Below are 25038 nucleotides of genomic sequence, written 5' to 3' on the forward strand. Positions count from 1 at the left end.
CAAATACTGTGGATATAGAAATTTCGGATTCCAACTTTGAAAAGAGTAATAGTGAGAGAGATATTGACAATGAAGATAATGACAATGTAATTGTTGAAGAAGATATTGCTAATGAGGATGAAATATTAACCTATCAAGAATTGCTTCCTATAATTTATAAAGTTCGAAAAATTGTTAAGATATTTAAACGTTCCCCTATAAAAAGGATATATTACTAAAATATATACTAACTGAAAATAAAACATAATTTATGTTAATATTAGATTCTAAAACACGTTGGAACAGTTTACTCCTAATGATGGAACGATTTTTGAAACTTAGAAATCCAATCCAAAAAGCAATAATGGACTTAAACCTGTAAATTAATTTTTCAGATAGTGAATTCGACTTAATATCCAGAACTATATCAGCACTACTTCCAATAAAATTGACTATTGAGGCATTATGTCGGAGAGATTTTAATTTATTAACAGCTAATACAACAATAAATTTCATGTTGCAGTCACTGAAAGAACAGCACACATCACTATCTGAAGAATTATGTATTACATTGAAAAATCTCACAGAAGAAAGTCATACCGAAATAGAAAATGTCTTATGGTATTTACATAATTATAATGATTTTAAAAATGAAAATGAAAAAGAAGCAAAGAAAATAACCAATTCAAATCTGATTAAGTTTAGAGTAAATTTTCTTAAAATTGTTTACCCACAAACCTATCCATATTCGGAAGAATTCGGTTCAATTATCGAAGATTATGATGTCACTACTGTTGATAGTGAAAAGGAATTGTCTCTTGAACAAAAATTAGAATTAGCGATAAATAAAATTTCAACGAACCAAAAATACAATACAGAAATCAGTTATATCCAAAACCATCCGAGGGAAATCGATTTATTTGAAGATGAGAGATTTAGAGGTAAATACTTGGAAAAAGTATAACGCGCATTGCTAACAGTACCATCAACTACAGTAGATGCCGAAGGAGAGTTTTCGACAGCTGGTAATTTTTACACAAAATTACTTTTCAGGCTTAATGACAGTACAATTGATGCATTATGTTTTTTAAGATCACATTTCAAAAATTTATAATAGTACCACAGACTGAATAGTGATATTTACACTTTTTTTTGTGATTTAAATAAATAAGATGTTTCTTTACTTTTTTTGATTATATGCTGTTATAATTTATAAGTTACAAATTATTTTTGTGATGTTTACACTCTCTAACAAAACTGGCAAATAAAACAAAGAAACACCTGTGTTTTTCTTTCTTTTTCTAAAATTTCTAATACCTGTATTAAAACCGGTATCCCGGTATTAAGATTTAAAAAATACCGAATACCGGTATTGAAATTTTTGTCCGGTATTGCAATCCCTAACTATATCGTATAAATATGTGACCTGTAAAGAATGCATGATGACGCTTATGTGTTTTCCATTTTTGTCAAAAGTAAATTCCAAAAGCAGTTTCAATACTTTCAAAGCATCAGTTGTTTGATGGCTTTTAAATCACAATAATAACAATCTGAATAGGATTATCAATTAATATCTAGCTTTCATTTTTAGGATAAGGACGTGTCGTCACAATGTCTTAATTTCATGAAATAGATTTTATTGTCGAGCAAAATATTGGGATGTTATTATTCTGTCTCATTTATTCTGATTATAATTTTGCATGGTAGAGTGAAATGCCTTTCTTATGTGGATCTTTTCGTTCTTCCAATATTCTTATACTAATGCGTTGCTGTTCTGTTGATCAAATGCCTATACACGTAAAAAATGATTTTGTGTTATATGGTCAATATCAAATTCTAAACTTACAGAGGAAATTCAATACTAAATTTTTTTTGCATTGAATACTGGAATTTTGTAATATTTTTCAGTTTATCTTTTTATTATTTTCCTATGAAAATTAAGCAGTTATTCTGTGCCTATTTTAGGTGATATGACGGGGAAATACTCTGCTTACACAATATACGAAGGCCATGAAATTATGTTTCATGTCTCTACTTTACTGCCTTACTCCAAAGACAATCGACAACAAGTAAGAAAGGAACTTTTCTATTTGTGAAATTTTATTTCCATATCTGAAGAAATCCAAATGGGTTTAAACTCTAAAAAGAAATTCGACAATTCCTGGACAAATTCCTAATAATTTTGTGCATAAACAAAATGGAAATCATTTCTTTGCCCACAAAAATATTATAGGTAGGAATGAAATATTAAATAAAGAATAATTTATTATATATTGAACTAGGCAAAATTGAAAAAATTATTGCTATTGCTGATGTAAGACTTTTTATCGAAAAAATAATGTGTTAAAATTAATTACCCATAAATAAATCAAAACAAAGAAAAATCTGAACTTGAATTTAAACGCTGAATGAAAATGTAAAAATTATAAATCAACTTCGGGGTATATAAGAAGGATAAAACATTAAAAATAATTATTACGTACCAAAAATATTTTGACTATTCTAGAAATTCTACACATATCGTCATAAATTATGAAAAAAATGTATATGTTTAATAAAAACACTACAGAAAATAAGACATTCCCGGTTTTGTGTCTATGCTGAAATAAATTTGACGAACTTGATCTTAAAGTCTTCTCAAAAGTGTGTTCATTTACATAATATATATCAGTATAGCATTTGAAATCATAAAAATGGTTCCTTGTGCAAAGTTTGATTTATTTCACAGCTTTTTAGCATGCATCCACTTTTGATATTCTCATGTTCGTATGAAACAAACACGTAGCAATGAGAAATTGCTTAATCAAGGAAATGCATTTAAAAAAGGAAAGTAAAGATGTGAAGCTCTAAATGCATACATAACTTTATAATTACACTTTTAGAAATGATTAATAAACAACAGATACGTTTTGCTTTAGAAAATTGTAGATATATTTTTCATACTTCAGTGATAACATTATAAAAAGGTGAAATGATGGTATTAAACTTACAAAAAATGCTCTTTTAGCAAAGCAGTTTTAATACAATTTAGATAATTACTTATAATTGATTGAAAGAAAGAACAATTATTCAAAAATAAATACAATTATATCAAATATTTTCGCCAGAAACAGTAAATGTGTGTCATTTTACCATAATTCATTGAGAAAAGTCATTCACAAAGAACAAAACTGGTTTTAAAAAAAATTTGATTGCATGAAGTGTCATTGAAATGATGCAACATTTCCTTGCAGGTTGAAAGAAAACGGCACATTGGCAACGACATTGTGAATATCATATTTCTAGAAGGCACTCATATGGATCACGTCAACTTCAAACCAACGATGATCAAATCTCAATTTACTCGTATCCTTTTCGCTTGTTGTGTTCTTTTCCGTACGGAAAAAAAAGAAAGTTAAGTGAGTGTCAGAAATTATCAAAACTTGTAACAAAGAAATAATTTTCTAGAAATGCGTTTCTTCAGTTAAATGCAATACAAGGATTTAATCCCTCAAAATTACAGATCATGTTAACACGCACCTATACAATTTTTGATCACAACATTTTTTCTCAGCCTTTATTGTACCGATGCAAATTCACAGTTACATCTTATATAATTCCATTATTTCTATTTGTTGCGTGATTTAAATATAACTAATTGTTTATTGTATGTAAAAGAGAAAAAAAGATTTTATTGATAAATTTCTGAGACAAGCGAACTTTTATGCAAAAGTTGATTTTGTATTATTTAAATTCGGCTACAAATAGTAATAAAACAGAGAATACAAATAAATCAAAGTTGAAAATACGAAAAGGAACTATTTCTGACGTTTTGTAATCATCTTGGAGGCATACAAATTCATTGCAATGATTAATAGATAAATAGGAAAGTAAAAAAAATGCATGCCTTATTTTTTTAACAATCTTAAATCTTCCACTTTAATTAGTTCAAAATTTTTGAATTATTCATTTTTTTCGTTTACTCATTTTCAAATATAAATCATAATAATTTTATTTAGTATGAATCCCTGAATCATCCATCAAGAAAATTTTTCATACCTTTTAGAAGTAACTCTTACTTGATAACTGGTGTAAAGCTTCTTGCATTGTTTCCATGCCTTACTTCCTTTGCTTTTCATACACCTCTTTCACGACGTTAAAGTTTTCAGGATAGAGTCCCCCCCCCCCTTCCGAAAGGGTTAAACATTAGAATATCAGGTTGTTTTAAATGAAATGTTCAGAAAAGCGTTTATAAAACTTCGAAGCGAAATGGTGAAAAAAAATTATATTCAATAGGAAACTCGTTCAAAATACTGTTGATATATATATATATATATAAACGTTCAAACTGTTCACTTACGATTTTATTCATAAATTTGATGAATTTGTTTTTGAACATAATTTGATATGGTTATTATTTGATAACCATGTATTCTTGGTACTTGCCGTACTTAACACACGCGACTGTAATGCAATTTTTCCCTGGATCTTTCACATGTACTCTTTTTTTCATTTGTTCTATGAGAGGCACACTATCCAATGTCTGAACATAAAAGCATTTCGTAGAAGTTAAACCGATAACCTCTATCCTAGAAATATTGCGCTGCATATAAACTTCCTAGAAGTCGGTACTATTAAAAGAAATAATTGCTCAACCATAGAATTTATGAAATAAGAAGCTTGTCTGATGCCTCATCCTACAAACGAATAAATCATCTTTTCTTAGTATTGTTTTGATAGGTAATTGTTTCAGGATTGTTGTTCAACTGTATACATTCTGTTGAAAAACTTTCTCCAGAAGAATGACGTGATATCGAAAAACTCTTGTGTGCTACTGGAATAGATTTCCTGATTTGATTTTCTGATAATGGAAAAGCAATGCTTCTTCGGCAATGCAATGAACAATGAAAGACTTCAGAAAATTAGATCAGTTAGATTGTTAAGACTTACATAAGTGATGCTCTTAGAAATGTGGAGAGTCGCGATCTTTCTTTAATCCAGTTAAGAGACACAATTTTTACTTAATTCATTCAGAAATATCGACTCCTTATTTTGTGATAATTTCTTTTGCCCAAGCAACTGCTTTTATTTCTGTCACTCTCTTAAGTATTTGATGGTTAATAAGAATTGATTTTTACCTATGAACAAAGATGAAATATTAATGCTAACTTCAAACAATGGATGTCGATATGAGTCAATAAATGGAGGAATTCATTTTGAAAATAGCTGTGAAGCAAAAAAGGCCTTCTGGCCACATTTTCTTGGCAAAATATGCTCACTAAAATATTTGAAACTCTCTGTGAGTTTGACTACCATGAATGAAACTATAATAGATTCTTTCTGCCTGACTTCGATATTTCGACTCGGTTAAAAGAAAAAAATAACTAATGAAATGAGGAATAATCTACTTTACTAGAATGACAGACATTCCCAAAAACTTAAAAGTCTCAGTTTTGAATTATTTATCCCAGCCGATCTTTTCACATTTTGCATTCCTTCATCAATGCATGGTAAAAAGTGTTTTAATGGTTTTTGAAATATTCATATCCATCTTTCAGATTAATCCTTTGCTTTGCTTAATTAAAAAGACTGTTTTCGTACAAAACAGAATATCTTTCCTGTTATTAAGTTGAAACTCTTAAAAATTATGTCACATCCTAAAATGTGCGTAATGATTTTTATGATGTGTTTAAAAAACTTTAAGAAGGAAATCTTAGAGATGTTCGTAAAGTGAACTCTATTCATCAGATTTCCGAATATTAAGACTTCATTTAATCTGAAAAAAAATCTACTTTCGTAATCTTTATCTACTTCATTCATAATCGAAACTCGTTGCTGTTAAAAATCAAGCAATAATATTCATTTAAACAGACTTTTTTCTTCTGTTTATAAATAACATAAATTGATAGTTCTTTTTATACTTTCTAATATCATCGTTTCTTGTATATAAAGCTTGCTCTTGCATAATATTTGATTTCATATATCTTCTTTTATTGTGAAAGATTTTTTTTTTGTTATTTATAAAAAGATAAGTTTTGAAAGAAATTTTCCCACCAAATGGTTCTCTTTGTATTTCTGTTTGTTTATAATTTTATTTTTGTATCCTACAGATCAGATGTTCTTCATATAAAAATTATCAAATAATCTGTTTTAATAGAACCCAATCCGGAATTTCTTGTTTAACTGTTTCTTTATATTTAACGTTATTTACTTTCAAACTACCACGTCCCAAATATCTAAAGAAATATTAAAGACATCTCAGACAGAGTTTATGATACCATTATATCCATAATAAAAGTTCAGAATATAGACTATTTATATAGTTCTTAAACACTTTCAATTTCTTTTTCATTAAAAATGTTAGTTTGAAAAAAAAAAAAAAAAACATTCTTCGTTTGCGTGGGTTTGCTTGGGAGATCTTTATAATGTTTACTGCATTAAATCTGAAAAGGACTTCAGTTCTTAACCATCAGATTCCTTTTGAAAGTTTTAGTTAAATACTTATTAAATCATATACAGGTATACTAGACAGAGTAGTTTCATTTTAATGCAAGTTAGCAAATTCAATAAACTTCAGCATTACATTTTAAACCATAATTTCACCTGTTGATCAAAATTATTGTCCTTGAATGCAGAATCGGAAGGTCATCCCTTATACTGGCACAATTCCCCTTTATGTATCTTCATCGCTATCCGACTGAAGCAACCAGCAATAAAATATAATCATAGTAAAATTCTGTTGCTTTGGTAGCATCTTAATGGAATCTCCTTCCTTCCTACTAAAGGAACCAAAGTTTTCAGGGCGCGATTTCACTTGAAAAGACAGAAAATGAAAAATGAATCTCTTTTTGTAGCTTTTTGCTTTCACACTGCCAACTCTATTTTGCTAGCATTTTATAATTCTGGTTAAAAACTTCCTAGTACTTTGAAATACTCTATACATCATATTTTTAATGGTTCCTACGTCTCTTTTCCATTTTCTTTCACAGCATCTGCAAATGAAACTTCAAGAAAGAATTTTCAGTTTTTATAATCATTTTCTCTTATAATTTGGTCTAAAATATTTTCTTGAACTTGTTCACAAAGAAATTTGAAACTATTTCTATTTTCATCGAAATTTAACTAAATGAACTAGTGTTCCATAAGCCATTATTTGGTATGTAGTATTAGTAATAGCAACTTTCTCCTGATAAACAAAACTTTCTTCCAAATTCTTTCTGAAAGTATCTCAAGGTTTCCATTAAGTGCTTTCTCATTGTAGTGCTCGACTGTCCTGTATGAACAAGTATTTTGAGTAGTCTGACTGCTGGTGCAAAAGCAGGTATAAAACTTCGAAATTATCATTAACTATATAGCATATTTTGATTAATTTTTTAAAAAAATTCCTGTATTTGCATTGAATGTCCTACAAAAGTTAAGGATAATTTATCAGGAATCTTTAAGATTTCTGATAAATTATCCTCTACTTATAGTTAGAAATTTAGTGGATTCCAAAATGGTCTAAGAAACCGGAAGCAACAACGCAATTGCAAAGATTCACTTTTTAAAAATGATATAAAACATTTTGCTGCTGCTTGGTTACAAAAAGGCTGAAAATGATTTTCTAAATAATGAGCAAGAAACTTGAAAATAAACAGAAATTTGAAAACTATAATGTCAGTGACAAATTTCTTCATAAATTATACATGAAACATTCATTTTACAAGCTATTTTACAGCCATAGTTTAAACAGTAAAATTAAATTGAATATTCTGACCTTTTCTTTAGCATTAACTTATTTCTGGTACTGAAAAATTATGCGATCAAGTATTAAAAGCATCGAATCTGTTTTCAAAATCATTTGGTGTGTATGACAAATTCATGCATAACAAAAGAGAAACGAAAGGCTACCCAAGGAATGCCTTCTTCTAAGAGAAATCCATTTATTTTTTAAAGTTTAAATGTTATGTTTTAGAAAAATTTCAGTAATCCATTTATGGAAAAAATAGGAAGAAAAATCTTGCTATTTATTAAATATTACTTAAAAATTTTTTTTTCTCTTTTGTATGAATAAGTTTTTCATTTAGAAACAATTGCTTCATAAAGAGGGATTTTTTTAGACCAGGAAATTTGATTTGACTCTCAACGGAAAATGTTACATACACATCAAAACCTTCTCGAGAAATATTTCTAAAATATAGAAAGCAAAAAATCTGTCTTTGTATGTAAGAATTTTGGCTTTGTTGGAAGCATTAACTTAAATTAAGCCTGAAACATTACTTATTCCTTAATTAACGAGCTGGATTTTCCTCGAACATTGTAAATAATTCTGACATTAAACTCATTAAGGGATATTGCATCTATAATATTCTTATGTTTTCATACATGCCTTTCACAAAACTATGTATTTCATCCAAATTCTACCAAAATGCTGTTATGTAGGGGAAAAAATTATGTAGTTTAGATTTTTATTTTTGACAATTATTTTCCAAGCACCTTTCTTTCAAGTGTTTGTCAGCTACGTGCAAAGTAAACAATATATCCCTTAACATTCCAAGATATCTTCGCGGTTGTTTCATACGAGAAGGAAGATGATTCCTACAGGTAAGCGATTATTGCAAATGAATTTTATACGCTCATTCATCATATAAACAGTAATTATTTGAGAGATTTACATTTTTTGATAGTTTGAATGCATAAATAAGTTTCAATTCATTTATTTTACTATCAACCGCTTGAAGGAAGTTTTATTTATTAATGCAGTTAAGGACATTATGAAAAATAATTATTGGCAGATTTTGAAATAAAGCCTGTCATAAATGATTATTCTATTGCAGGACAAAGGAGAGATGGCATTTTATAGCATTTAATACTTTACCAATATATTTGCACCAGTCATTTACATGCATTTCACGCCATTTAGAACTCCGCATTGATAGAGTACAATACATTCCATCCACCCTCTCCCACGCAACCCACCCTCATCCACTGAGCATAAGCGACGCAATGGCGACGAAATAGGCATCCACCGCAAATATTTAATTAAAGTAAAAAAAAAAAAAAAAACCCGCCTTTTTTTTTTACAGTGATGTTTGGTGACATTTTTCTCCTCCATTCAAAATTTTACAAATCGTTCGGCGCTGAACTTCTGAATTTTTACGAAAATCTCTTGTAGACAGTTGTTAGAAATTGCCGGTAAGACTCCTAGCAGTCTGGCATTTTTGAGCATTGGGGTTTAAGAGCACCGCTGTATCTATAACTACGCTTTTCATTTTCATTCTTCAGCCATTTTTTATCCGTTGGGATTCATCGTAGATAGTTCGTGATTCAGCAAAAATGATACATTCCAGAGAATACTAATAAACAAATATAGTGATTTATAAAGTTACAATATTTATAATATATATATATATATATATATATATATATATATATATATATATATATATATATATATATATAATATTTGAAATTACATAACAGAATAGAATTACAGAAGGTAACATAAAAGCGTCATTAAAATTTAAATTACAAAAGGTATGATAATTTATGCATGCGTAATGCGGTTATAATGAGAATTTTGACTAATTTACATCACCGATACATGGTGCAGTTTAATTTCCATTAAAAAAGTCAGTCTAAATTTGTCTTTTGAAATATTCGTCAGAGGAAAGCTGAGTTGTTTTTTTATGCGTGGACTTTTTTCTCACAAAGAGAAAGCTGTATTTAAATCACGCTTCTTGCGTAACTATCCAACAGAATTCTTCAGTGTTTGCTATTACTATTCTTTAAAAAAAGAAAATAAAAACAGTAATGGATAGTTTCTTATTCCCAAGACGAACATTAACATTGCGCTGACTAGAAATCAAATTCTAATTTCCCTGTAGGGCGAAAATTGTTCTAGAAAATCTAATAGCCTTTTGGAGTTTCGGGAAATGAATATAATTGCTTCGAGAAAACTAGTGATGTGGTACCCCCTCCCCCTCTCTGCAGTTAGCGAAAAATGGCGTAACTTAAAATTAGAAAACGTAATTGTGTGTCTCACGTTGGGATGCCTCTTAGATGGTAATAGAGAGGGAGAAAAACAATTATCTCTGGCGCAGTAGGAGTTCCTCCTCTCACAAGTAATAGATATCTGTTACATTCTGAAAGAGATTAAATCGCTTCTTCCGTAATTAATTTTTAAGCGAAGTTTCAGAGTGATTAGGCGAAAAACCTGAAATGTTTTAATAAAAAGGATTTCAATTACATATCTCGAACAATTGAAGATATAATTACAGAGTAAAGATTGCCATAAAATTAAAATATTATATCGGTTTAGTTTGTCAATGTTTTTGCAAGTTTGAAAACTCTCACACTTTATTTAAATCAATAAAGAATCCCTTTGAAACCTTTTCTATAAATATTAAATTTTAGCATGGGGACCGCTTTTGAGATTACTGGCAATTAACTTATTTTTGAATTTTCATAAGTCGGTGAATTAAATATTAAATTCAGTGTTAAGATATTACCATATGTTGAAAATTCAATTAAGGCAATATAATATTAGAAATGATTGAGAAATGTTATAGACCAATTGCAGAATAATCCGTTGCAGTAGAAAAGTAATTAAGTTTGTTTCGTATCGAATTAAAAACCATATTGAGTACACTACATCTGATTTTTACATTTTTTTTTATTATTAATCACAGAATATTTTTGATATTCTCTAAAATTTTGAGATTAAGTGAATGAAACATAGATTTTGAAAAATTTAAATCAAGTTTCAAAAATAAAAGTAAACTCTTACAGCTCCGAAGTTCCATGGGAAGATATTATAAAATTAAATATCAAAAAAGATTTTTTAATTGCAATTAATTTATTTTAAATATGTAATCAGTAAAAATTATAATTTTTACATATATTTGTGAAAATTAATTTGTCGAATAACATTACCTTATGAGAGATGATAGATTACATACGACAGAAAAATTAAAATTGGCTTTCTGTAATAATGGCAACAGACATTGCGTCATTGAGTCATTTTTGTTGATGCAAATAATTTTGATGTCACAAAGACATTATTTTCATTTCAACTTCCGTATTCAAGTATATTGTTATATTTATTTCGATTTCAATCAAAAAGATGAAAGATTTTATTAGTTCTAATCTAGAAAGATGTAGACAGGAACGATTTTAATTATTTATTGAAAAATTATTATATATTAAATAGTTTCGTCAAACTTAAAAGGGAAATTATACTATATCTATATTTATAACATTTTAATAATGCAAATATAAAGGACTTTTTAAAAAAATGTTACGGAATTAATTTCTTCAAAATTCTTAGCTTTAGAAATGCAATTATAATAAATACAAAATGACGAAAAAAATTCTGCGAGTAGATAGCTCTCTCACAGCACATAAACAGTCCCAGATTATGCGCAAGATAAATTTAGTATTTTCTTAATTCTCTCTCCATATTATATATATATATATATATACTTATTTGTTATTTATATATGAACTATAATATTGATAGTTTTTAAAAAATAAATCCTACATGCTATATGCATAGTTGCAAATTTAAAGAAAAAGTTGAACGTACATAAAATTAACCGATAGTACATATCTTCCATAATGAAATTTTCTATTCGTCGAACTTTATTTCTAATATTATTCGAGATTCCACTATATTAGCTTTCAATGAATGAGTTAAAAAAAAACAGAATAACATCTTTGAAGTTTAATAAAGGCTCGTTCTAAAAATTTTAAAGACCCTGATTGAAAGAGAAACTATTTCTACTCTCTTTTGAAGACCAAAATATTGTGGAAAGATATTTGTTAAGCATACTGTTAGGAACTTCAAAATATCAAATCTATGGAAATTTTCTGAATAGTAAGATACATTTTTCTTAATTCTAGGACCAAAAGAGTCTTCAAAAATCCTTTTTACAATGTATATCAAGAATTTCTAGATTTCTTAGGCTTAAAAAAAAACTAAAAATATTTCTTCTACCTATTCCTGTGAATTCTTCTATGTAAAAGGAAAGTGAATGCAAAAACAATTAATAGATGAAATATTTCTAAGATCATATTTCTTTTGAATTAGAAATGTATTCTTAAAATTAAATTTCAAATGGAGTTGTGAAACAGAATGTTGTTTACTATCAAAGAAATTGATCGAGATTTGTGTTAATATAAAATGACAATCCTTAACTAAAAACGCTATTTAGAAAAATACAATTTTTTCTACTTAATTCATAATGATCTGCTGAAAAAAATATTGTTAAACTTAATGAATCATTAATCACTGATTTGGTTTATCATGAATATTCGTTTTTTTTTAAGTTGTTGTTGTTTATGGCACTTGTCGTACACATGCCCACAGTCGAAGTCAGCTTTTTAAAGCTACGTTTTAGCGTCTCTTGTGCCGTCTAGAGCCAAGAGTTCGTCTTAGCTACTCATGCGTCACAGCTCTTTTCACGGGGAGAACTTTATTCATATATTTCATTCGCTCATCCGCAGGTCGTAATTTAGACCTGAATCAGAGAAAGTTTACCTCTGATCCATCCCCCCCCCCTCCAGTGCTATTGTCTATACTTGGAGGATTTTGTGGCTACGACAGATTTATACGTGCACCATGTACACGAAGAATCTTCGGCCGGAAGAGTGCGAACTCACAGCTCAAGGGATGCGAATCCAACGCCCAACCAATAATTCTATCTCAGCCTTTTTTTTTTTTAATTTATATTGGTAGTTATGGAATCAGCTTGAATTCATTTCAAAATGTTTATGGATCCATATTGAGACAACTCGGTGCGTTTTGTTTAGGAATAGGAGTTGTAAATACATATATATCTTAATATATATAAATTACGTGTCACGTTGTTTGTCCGCGATGGACTCCTAAACTACTTAACCGATTTTAATCAAATTTGCACACCATGTGCAGTTTGATCAAACTTAAAAGATAGGATAGCCCTTTTTTTGAATTTTTAATTAGAATTTTAATTATTAATTAAAAACTAACTTTCCCACCAAAAAAATCTTTTCATTTTCCCCATCGCCAAATGAGTACGGCTTCAGTTTTTTTTCCAACAGTCATGAGGCTAGGCTTAAGATTTTTCGGCTGATAATTTGAAACGATTCTATTTATTTTCTTAATGTTTGATTCATTTAAAATTAAACATTGTTAATTAATTGATCTTTCAGATTCATTCTTAAGTACTTTTGAATTAAAATAAAACAGAATAAAGGAAATTAAAAGTTTCTAATCTGCATAGCGTTACCCCAACTGGCGTAGAAAAACTCACGCATTTGCGTTACGTTTCGAATCCGAATGTTCGAATTATTTATGATCCTATCCGAAAACGTTTCTCAGGAATAAGATATTATTTTCCACAATTATTTTTTAATGCATACAATAAATTTGATACGTTGCAACGGATAAAATATCACGATCTTATGTTTGAATTTTGTATTACTGTGCACGGTGGCAATTCTCAGAAATAAGTTATTTTATTTGAAAATGATTAATTACAAACTTTTTAACTGATCACTGATTAATATAACATACTAAAATTCTGCTTTTTTTAATTATAAAGAAGTTTGGAAAAATACTTGGAGGTGCACACGGATAATTATTACTTTTCGTTTTGAATGAATTCCGATTCTTTATCTGACTGTTTACTAAGAAAAATGTTGTACGGCAATAACATTTGTTACCTTCATTGAATTTTCAATTAAATGATTTTATTTCTTTTGTTAAGAATATCGTAAAAAAGGTAAGTGAACGAGCCAATAATAAGTTCCTCTAATCGGATAATAAAAATATATTAACTCATTTGTATGCTAAATGAAATTTAATCTTTTTTTATATAAATTATTGAAGATATGATAATAAAAAATGGTTACAATAATCGTTTCAGTTTTTCATTTCTTTACTAATAACTGCATGTACGTATCAAGTTATGTCAGCTATCATCAACTCAGCTATCATTCACTTCAGCTACAATGCTTATCATTATTTAATAAATGTTTCTGAAACTGATTTCATTTTGTAAATGAATTTTGAATTATTGCAACAGACAAATGTTTCAATGACAGAATAAATCTCATGGCAACTTCATGTGTGGAATATAGAACTTTTTTTTTTTTTAAATCTTTCCTTTAAGCTGAGGAAGCCAGAATCTGTATCACTGAAGTTAGAGGATTTATTATACATCATAAAGGATTTATACTAAGAAGGAAGGTGTTAAGAAGGAACAAATTATTTGTTCAATTTTTGACAATCACAATTATCTGTTAGCTCCAAGCTATTCTAACAGATGGCGGTATCTGTTGACTGGATTGAGTAAGTATTCTAAAAGATGGCGCTGTGTTAAAAGTACCAACGTTTCCCATAAGCTACAATTTAATGGCATAACCACCACGTGTTGCTGAGGCTAAAGTATAAGTTAAATTTATTTCGTAGTAAACGCAATACAATGAAATTCAATTGTTCTTACTTTTTCAATTTTTGGTATTAGCATAGCCGACCACGTGTTATTTAGACTGAAGTATAAATTGAATTCATATTATAGTAAAAGTAATACAGTGGAATTCTTCTTGCTTTTTAATTATTAGTGCTTCATTGTTCAACAATCTTTAATTAAAATGCATGTTTAAAACAATCATTCTTATGGCGAAGTGTTGAAACACTTCGATTGGCCATAAACATGCGCGTACAATTGCAAAATGATCCATCAGCACAAATATTTTCTGAACAATTACTAGATATTGGGAATGGTAAAATAGAACTGCAACCAAATACGCAATGCATTAAACTGCCAGACAATTTCTGCACTGTTCTTCAGGGAAAAAAGGAATTGTTTAAGAGTATTTTTCCGGATATACAGAGTAATTACTTTAATCATAACTGGCTCAGTGATCGGGCTATTTTGGCAGCCAAAAATGTTGATGTTGACGAAATTAACTTCCAAATACAACAGTTGTTACCAGGCGATCTGATGTCTTTTAAATCAATCGATACTGTTGTTGATGAAAATGATAGTGTAAATTTTCCAATTGAATTTTTAAATTCACTAGATATACCTGGAATGCCACCACATAACCTTCGATTAAAGATTGGTTCACCTATTATTCTCCTGCGTAATTTGAATCCACCTCGAATATGCAACGGTACGCATTTGGTCATTAAAAAGATCACCGGAAATATACTTGAAGCTACCATTTTAACTGGAAAGTTTAAAGGAGAAGTGGTCCTGTTGCCACGTATTCCGATGATACCATCAGAATCTACGATACCCTTCAAATGGTTACAGTTTCCAATTCATTTAGCTTTTGCCATGTCTATAAATAAGTCTCAAGGCCAAACAATGTCCATTTGTGGTTTAGATTTGGAAAATCCATGTTTTTCTCATGGCAACTATATGTTACATGTTCACGTGTAGGAAAACCGTCAAATCTATTTGTGTTAGCTAAAGACAGGTTAATCAAACATATTGTGCACCGATTAGTGCTAAATTAAATTGAAATTAAAAGTATTTATAATTCAAAATAATAAACATTATTGTCAAAGATTTAAAACTATCTGCCCTACCTACCTCATTTATAAGTTTAAGTGTTACGTGTTTTTTACTAACCACTTTGTAATGTACTCATTTCTTACAAACTTAAATACAAAAAATAAAGAAATTTAAATTTTTTTTATTATTGATTTTTGCTCAATATCAACGATAGTAGAAAATCAATCATGGAGGTCCCCATGTTTTTTTACAAATGGCATCTGTGTAAAAAAGCATGGTGGTCCCCATGACTGGTGTTCTCCTACCGTTTCCCTTGAATAGTTTACTACTATGTAATATAACAAAAACCTTAGCCACAGCAACGAGTGGCCGGGTCTGCTAGTATATATATATATATATATATATATATATATATATATATATATATATATATATATATACCCCTACAATTTGTGGTTAAAATCGATTTCTTGCGAATATAATGCTTTGTCTTTCTTTTTCAGGTTGTCTGTGTATTCGGAGGAATCGGTTCCCCTTTTCGGCCCGACGCTCCCGAATCCACCAATTTTCAAAAATCATCAAGAATTCAGAGAGTTTCTTCTAGTCAAACGTAAGTATACATTCGGAAAGTTCTTGTTAGATTATGATGCCATCCGATTCACTTATAGTCTTGTTTATTTCCATGCAATTATATTTCAATTATAAAAAATACCTTGATGTTCCTCTTATTTCGATTCTATAATTGAAACAATCATGTCTAAAAATATGATTTTACATTATTGTTCTATTTTTATGATTACAAGGAACGGTGCATTGAGAAAAAGAAACTTTGACTTCCTAGCATAATTTGTGGTATTTAAATTAAAGCTTGCCAGAAAATCAGATCAGCGAAGATCAGCCCAATCCCATTTCATATACAGCTTTCCTTAAAATTTTCGAATTTTGCTTTTTTTAATTATAAAAAATGATCCTTATTATTCAATTCATTACTACAATCCTGAAATTAATGTGATGAACCGGCTTTCATCAAGATGACGTCGCAGTTTTAGCTGCGTGCTCCTGCAAGCTAATTAATCATGCGATGCACGAGTAACTACAACTGTATATTTTTTTATGCTTCCGAGATATATATGTATTCCATTAGCTAGCAAAAAATGTCTTCTTAATGTTTCCGTTGAATTAATGAATGCAATAATTTATAATTCAGAATACATTTGCACATATTTATATATCGAAGAAGATTATACACAGATCCTAGCCGATTCTAAAAGAAATTCGACTGGACATAAAAATTCATTTCTACCATCGCATAATTTTATCGACTCTAAAAATTTGCATTTTTTATTGAATTACTTCTATTTTACATGATTATTCATTCTTTAAGAAAAAAAAATAGTTGTACAAATCAACACAAATTGACTAAGGATTTGAAGACAAATTATTGAACATTTTAATTTTGAATATCTTTACAATTATAGACGTATTAATCAAAATTTCTTTCACTTTCATTATTGCAATTAAAAATATATCAAACAGATGATTACATCAATGAATTATTCGAAATTAATTGAATTACGATTGATTTTGGAGAGTTTCCACTATGAATGTTTATTCGATATAAAATGAGTTGTCTAAGCAATTTGCAATCACTGACATGCAATCATACATTTTCCAAAAATTTAATCTTCCAGTAACATGGCAAATTACTTTTGAGACAATTGTGAAATGCTTGTGCTTACTGAACGAATTAATATTGTATATTTCATTTTTAATTAACTTTCAATGGAGTTGTGCCTTTTATGTAACGTTTTGACATAAGCAATAATTATTATTCCCATGCATTTCATAATAAGTTGCTAAATTCTTATAAAATCATTTTTTAATTACCTAAATGGATATTTCTCATTTAAATTTCAATTGCAAATAATAATGATGTGTATCAATTATTTATCTTCACTGACTTTCTTAATGAACATGAAATTCAGCCTGGTTTTTTTAACCGTATATAAATAATTTATATTATAAAATAATGTATTAACAAAATAATTCTTATCATTTACTTATTTATATAAGTTGTAATTGTTACAAACAATAGAAATATACAAAATCAGTTTAAAAAAATTTAAATAATTGTATATCATATGCAATTTGTTTATTTTTCCTTAAAAGTACCATTTCCATTTCATTTCCCAAAAGGGAGACAACACAATCTAACAGCTACTCAGCATTTTGGTGAAAGTTGTAATTTCTAGCAATATTACCAAATCGTAATTTAAAAATGATCTTTAAAAGTGAAGTAGAATTTTTAACAGTTATGCATTTTTTTAATTATATAAAACAGTATTAGATCATAAAGATACCGCAGTGCAATATAATACAAAAAAAAAACAAAATTAATCTTTTTCTTATGCACAATAAACGCAATTAAATGCAAAGAACAGTCGTCAACAAAAAGGGGAATACCTCTGTAATTTTATCCTTATTATTAAAAGATATCCGATGTTAAACTTTGGGTGAAAACGATTGGAGGTTTGTTGAGATAGACAAATTGATTAATCAAGTTAATTAACTATTATCTAGAAAAAATTACGTATCGGATACCCTTTTTACTAAATCGATTTGTCGTAATAAAATTAACCAATCAGTAAAATTTTACGGAATTCTGACCTTGATTTGGATAGTTATAGGGTTTTAAAAATGACGCTTGCAATGTAAATGTATCGTATTAACTTTCGGCAATATCTTGGAATCTATTATATATTTCTTAAAGTACTTTTTCACTCACTTAAAATAAATTACCATATTTTCTGAAGTCATGAAATAAATGCATAAATGCCACATTATGCAAAGATAAAATACCATTCAAACCAATTTAAAATTCTCAATTAATAGGCAGCAAGGGATGAAGAAAAGATGTCTTTGAAACTAATCAGGCATCTGTCAAGGAACTTGGAAACATTTCCTGATCTTGAATAGATATAACTAATTTTAAGATTTCTGAAAATAAATTTGTTTTAATACACGAAGAAAGATTTAGTAGAGAAACCTCTTTATAGAAATGCAAATAAAGCCTCTTTCCCCATCGTCTGAAATGTTAAAGAGAAGAATATTATTTCAATTTGAAAAGAAAGATCAATGGAAATGGTCATAACTTTTTTGTGGAGCCATTATAAAGTCGATAAATTATATACACTGCAGAGTGGTAAACTGTGTGGCTTTAAAATATATACAAGCATCTGAAGACAGGAAACTGTGTTTCTGTAACGTTTGGGATTTGGTACATCAGCTCTTTCAATTTATCCGAATATAAAAATAATTTATGTTTTGTGGAGATTTTAGTTATAATGCTAACACTTTATGCTGGGCAACTTTTATGTGTTCCTGATGTGGCACTAATAATTGACAAAAAAAAGAGTCAGAAAGGTATGGATTTCTGGAGGTATTTTGTCATTTGTAAATGAGAACTTATGCTGTTTATGCAAAAATTAAGAGATACCTAGGGTTTGTTAATACAGTGTGTTTAAGAATTTTTAAGGATAGATGTCTAATCTCATTGACGCCCACAATGTAACTGTGCATGCCTAAAAATGCCTCCACATTCTACTGGTAAGAAATAAAAAGTTCTACGCATTTTGTAAATCAACTCAAAAGATAGCGCCGTTCATTAAGGACTTAAATTATTTAAGTTGAAATATTAAGATGTAACATTTGATTTAAAAGAAAATTTGGCAAAAATTCCTCGAAAACGCACCAGCTTTTGAAAAAAAAGTTTGCAGTGAGTGTTGTTCAAGCAAATGAAATACTTTCTGTGTCACAAACTTTTTTGAGTGAAAAAAATATCTCACAGTATGAAAAAAAGCTATTTTAGGACACTGAAAACAACTACACAATTGCTTGATTTCATTCAAAACATTGATATCACTACTGAAAAGGAGGAAAGATCTTTGATCATCAACAAAGAATTAACTCCAGGCATCCATTTATTATTAATATTAGAGGAAAGTGAAAGCTTGGGCTAAATTTGTTCCACACATTTTAACTATCGAAACAAATTCAAAGAAATGCGTGCACTGTTGAGATCTCATTAAAGCCGCTGAAAATGATCTAAACTTCTTCATATTGATACTGAGAGTGTTGAAGTATAGAGTTTTCAATGGTAAAAACCGACAGATAAAATGTGAAATGGAATCAGAATAAGCTCACCACAATTTAAAAAAAAGATTCATCCAAAATTAAGATAAAACTTATTGCATCATTGTATAATAATACTCTTATGGAACAACCTAATTGAACCCTTATTTGAAGCATACAAATCCTTAATTGCTAATTATTATTTAAATACTTTAAAATGTTTGATACTCAGAATTTGTCACCTTTTTTCCAGAATACTGAAGAAAAAAATAGTTGGTGCTTGTTGCTTGATAATATATTTAGTCACATTTGTTTATTAATGTTTTGCAAAGAAAAAACGCCATTTATATGTTTAATCATCCGCATATTCACATAATTTAACATCCTGTATTTTATCTTTATTCTCAAATGTTGAAGTTATTATACTGAAATTTTTACCTTACAAGTTAGTTCGAGTCTTGCCTTTGAAGCAATTCCAAGTAATCAATTGGAACAGTTATGGAATTAATTAATAAATCGTGATAACCATGATATTGAAATCGGAGAGATTTATTTTGAATAAAAAGTCAATGAAGTAACAATTTCTAGTGTCCATTTCATTTTACAAAGCCTATCTTAAAAAGTCTTAAACACACTGAGTATTATTATATAAAATATGATTTGTTATTGATCAAATTTGAGGTAGGATTATTTTTTCTGATTATTAACGTCAATATTATCATAAGAATTAAAATACATTACCTTTGATATTTATACCTTTAAAAGAAGGAAGTTTAATCGCAAAATTCTGTAAATGCTTTAATGTTCTTTTAATTTGTTTAAATGCTTTCTTAAAACTGTTTGCGATCTAAATTGAATTTGATTCAAACCTCTTAAATTCCGATCCGTGAACATCCGACATTCAATTATTACACACGCCCCGCCCGATTCGACGTCGAGCTTCAAAAGCAGACTCTTTGATGGTGTGCTCTTAAAATTGAATTTAGGCTGCAAGCAGTTAGCAAACTCCTGTTGCTTACTCGTTGCCACGTAACGCAATCAGCCTATTTGTGCACGGCTGATAGCCAGCTCGTTGGTAAGTTAATAATATTTGAATAGGTTACCAAGTTCTGAGGGAGGGGATGGGGAAGTAAAGCAAATAACCGCTGAGAAATGGGGGAGATGTTTACACTGGGGTAGTTTGGCCAGTGGTGAGCTGAGATTGAATTGATTTCTGTATGCCATCATCATTCAGAATGTTAAACTCTAGGAATTTCGAAGATTTTACAAAATATCAAACGTAAATCTAATTGCAGATATTAGGTTTAGCAAAGTTATTAGGAAGTTTTTCATCTTTGAACTCAAAATATGGGAGAAACAAAAATTAAATGTTTGATTTCAATGCTTAACTGTAAGAAAGTCTCAATGAAGAAATTAATGTGTGTATTTGAAAGATAAACATTTCAAGATGTAATACATTAAAATAGCAACATAATTAATTTACATTTCTTTTATTCCATAGCATACATGAAATCTGCAACGGTTTTTTGACAATAATATATCACTTTTGAATCTGGTCCCAGAAACTGTGATATGGACTCTAAAATTATAGAAGGTCATTTAAAAAAAAGGCGCTACCTATATAGCATGAGCCCATATCTGTAGATTGGATACTCAACGAACAGAAACAGAGAACTTTTACCTTGGTTACTAAAATGCCCAAATCGTTTTCCACGTAATTTCATTTTGATACTGTGGTTATTCGAAAAAATGACATATATGTCGACATGTCCGACCATCACTAATTTTAAAAAAATCCGCATCACAGAGGCAATTACTGAAGACATATTTCTGAAGGCTTAGCAAATATGTTATTGCAGGTTTATTGTATGCAGTTGAAATAAAGAAGCGGATATTGGATGTATGTAAGGATGACCGCATTCAAAACATCGATTTCTTCGTAAAGTCAACATTTTTCAAATAATACACCAATTTTTATATTTGCTGAAGTTTTTTAATTCACTCGTTTTGCAGCATTAAACAAAATCATAATGCATAGCATAAACACTAAAAGGAACTACTTGCCATTGGGGAGTTACCAAATAATCGTGTCGAATAAAATTCACCCATATAAACAAAAAGGGATAAATTACTGCTGAATAAAAAATAATAATAACCAAAACTAGAAAAATAGTGGTGTTCTTCAATCATCGCTTTTGTTTTGATAAACAAAAATAAATTTCAAAATTGCTTTTTTTTTTTTTTTTTAGAAAAACAGTTTTTACGCGAAATGCGACGAAAAGCGAAATTCCTAAACTGCATTTTTTATGTACTTTTGAAATATTATAATGAATATTAAAATGAAATATTTCTCCTTATACTAAACGGTTTTCTTTCTTTTCTTTCCGTTATTTCAGTTATCAACGGTGAGAAGGCAGCATTCAACACTCCGACCTTCGCGCAGAAAAGAGAGAGAACATTAGACATGCTCATAAAGGATCTCTACACCGAACACATGGCAGAGAACAGAGGGGTAAGACCACTAGAATATAGATATCTTTATCCCAAGGTTTAAGTTTTTTTTATGAGCATATTTTCCTATGTTTTTTTTATAATACTTGAAAATTAACTATTTTGCGAGTGTAAAGCTTCATTTGTGGCAAATAACACTCACATGTATCCCGATCTCCGATGTTTTAAATTTATAAATATCATATTCAATACAGCATCAATTTCATTAATGACGTCTTTCTTACATCAAATGTGTAAACAATTCATAGTTTGATTTTAATCGTATAGTGTTGATTGCATAATGAACATATTCGCTGGTGTTGCAATTGAAATGGCAGATGGATACGTAGCTCCATCTTACAAAAGAAATAACGCCAAACTACTAACAACTCATATGTATTCCGATCTCTGCTCTTCTGAGTAGCAAAAGAGAATACTAATATATGACATGAGAAGACATGCGGCGAACAAGAGCTGATGGTTTAATTTACGTAATAGAAAAATTGCATAACGTGCAGCTCAAAATTCAAAATACAAGTTAATTCTTGCCCAGACAACAACCACTTCAGTTATTCGGACTATATAGACTTCAAGAAAGTACTGAAATACATTCCACGGATGGTTTGCATGACATTACGAAAATGCGCTTTACTTGAAAACTTATTTTATCTTCAACAATCTAACATAAAAGCCGCTCTATATGAATTCAGATTGCGTTTAAATGTTAAGTAAATATTTATCATCTAATGAGTTGAAAGTAATAAACACTGATAGCAGTTTAAGAAACGATTTTACTTTTGTCTACGATTCAAAATTCAAGGAATATCTCGAGAGTATCCATAACTTGATTGCATTCATCGAGAAAATTCGAGAAGTGTAGTGGATGTTCCTTGCGATATGCCCTGATAAAAAAGATTTAGTTCATTATTTTTATTATATTAACGTCTTGTTTTGATGTTGCGCGAGGAATGTGTTGAAATGATCCCCATCATTTTGAATCGCAGTCAGATCACACCCAAAATGGTTGCTCCAGATTTAACTCAACGTCAGCCGAAAAACTTTTAATCCTCAAGGTCAAAAACAATGCGGCCACTCAAATAACGGATCTTTGATGAAATCGAGATTCAATTTTGTGATCCTTTCCAGTTTTACCCTAACCGCGTTGCATAACGTAGATGGATAACATAAAGTGGATGGACTGAATGAAGTGTCTCAGTGCTTCATCGTTCATTCGTAAATTTATTTTACTTTCCGCAGAACTTGATTTTTAGGTGACAGTGGCATAAAAAAAGGCTCCTTTTTCCCTATTTCTTTTATCATCCGTCCCTAAATGAAGTGTGGTGCTATTTCAATTGTTAAATGGAACAATAGATGGCTGGAATACTTTCAGCTTCAAACGCGAAGAGTTCGAGTTTCAATTTGACTCGCGATTGTTCTTGTCTTAATGCTTCATTCAGTACTACATATCTTTAATTTATCATGTCCTGTAAGGCATTGTGAGATCATCTACATGTTCATAAGCATTGTGAATCAATTTTCATCAAATAATTGCACAGTCTTTCATCCGTTGTCATATAAAAGTAGTTTCATCTTCATCTTAGAAGTAAGGGTACTTCATCAGAACATCTTCAGTTTGGATGTTGTATTACAACTTGTTTATCCGTTTCATTTAGGCGGAATTGTTTTTTAACGCTGTGGTTTCAAAGATCCTTCTTAAGCAGCGGTGGATGGAGAAAGCGAACGTTGCATCCAAGCGCAGAGAAATGGTATACAAAACAATACTTGTCTATAGCTTCAAAAATGCTTATTAACTGAAATGATTCATTCAAATGGAATCAACAACCATATCTTAACATATTGCGTCTGTAACTTTAAAGAAAGTGAATTATTAAAAAAAAATGAGTAAATTTGCTACAACAGAAATACTCCTTAGGGATGAAAAATTAATTTGAAATACCGGTGAGGTTACATTGTTCAAAGAATAATTTCGCGTTCATTACAATACTATGGATGCAAGATTAAACTGAAATGCCTTTCAATATGAATAACTGTGACAATCGCCTCTATTTAATAAAATGACTCGTGCAAAGCTTCAAATTCCTACTTGCAGTTATATATGAGGTGAGAAATTGAACAGAAGATAAAATATCCTTATGTAATTTGAAGCTTTAATTACATAATTAAATACGTATGTATTTCAATCATATGCATATCACTTATTTGTGCAAAGGAATAGAAACCTAAGAAAGAACAAAGTAAGTTCAAAATCACAAAATAAGTGGCTTTAGTTTTGGCTGCAACAGCATCTAAAATTTTTTCTAGATTCACAAATTTTTAAAGAGAATGTAGATGAAAAAAAAATAATTTCAGAGGGATGTTCTTTAATGAGATATTTTCTCGATCTTACGAATATAAAAAAATAAAGTTATGAAGACGAAACAGTCAATTTGACCTGAGGATTAAAATAAAGTAAATATAACAATGAAGTATGACAAGTGAGTACATAATTAAAATTATAAATAAAAACAGCAGAGTAAACACAACGCAATAAGCAAGCTCTATCTGTTACCAGAGACGGAAATGCATACATGCTCTTACACACACGAGGGAGCCTTCTTTGATTTCATCAAAATAAGAGGGAGATGAGAAAGGTTTGAATATATTGGTTGATAAGACAAATTTAGAGTTAAAACACATCAGCTCCTTTAAAAAGAAGCAGGAAATCAGCGAAGGAAAAAAAAATAACTAAAAATGAAATGTTCCTAACAAAGAAATTGGCGAAAAGTGCTCTTCTTACTCGGTGCTTATTGTCTGCTTGAAGAATAAACTCATACAAACTAAGGGGAGGTGTGGTTTCTGTAACTAGTAACAAATAAAGAGAAAGAATAAAAGATACGAACAAGAATAGAGTGAATACAGAAATACACATATTTCTTCTTTTCTGAGGGTAGAAGTTTTTGAATAACATTTT

At 29.4% G+C, this 25038-nt stretch overlaps 1 protein-coding gene across 6 annotated transcripts in view; it reads left to right on the plus strand.

The window, feature by feature from the left end:
• Positions 1-25038, plus strand: part of LOC129957250 (GTPase-activating Rap/Ran-GAP domain-like protein 3) — a 666176-nt gene that overhangs the window by 575871 nt on the left and 65267 nt on the right. For 4 of the 6 annotated variants that reach the window (XM_056069502.1, XM_056069499.1, XM_056069503.1 and 1 more), the window contains exons 11-16: positions 1945-2048; positions 3213-3324; positions 8496-8541; positions 15950-16056; positions 21974-22089; positions 23741-23833. In XM_056069502.1, coding sequence (XP_055925477.1) covers positions 1945-2048; positions 3213-3324; positions 8496-8541; positions 15950-16056; positions 21974-22089; positions 23741-23833 — 578 coding nt within the window. The remainder of the gene's footprint in view (positions 1-1944; positions 2049-3212; positions 3325-8495; positions 8542-15949; positions 16057-21973; positions 22090-23740; positions 23834-25038) is intronic. The other 2 variants (XM_056069500.1, XM_056069501.1) reach the window with 1 other exon arrangement.

Source organism: Argiope bruennichi, chromosome 11, assembly GCF_947563725.1.
Source record: "Argiope bruennichi chromosome 11, qqArgBrue1.1, whole genome shotgun sequence".
NCBI lineage: Eukaryota > Metazoa > Arthropoda > Arachnida > Araneae > Araneidae > Argiope > Argiope bruennichi.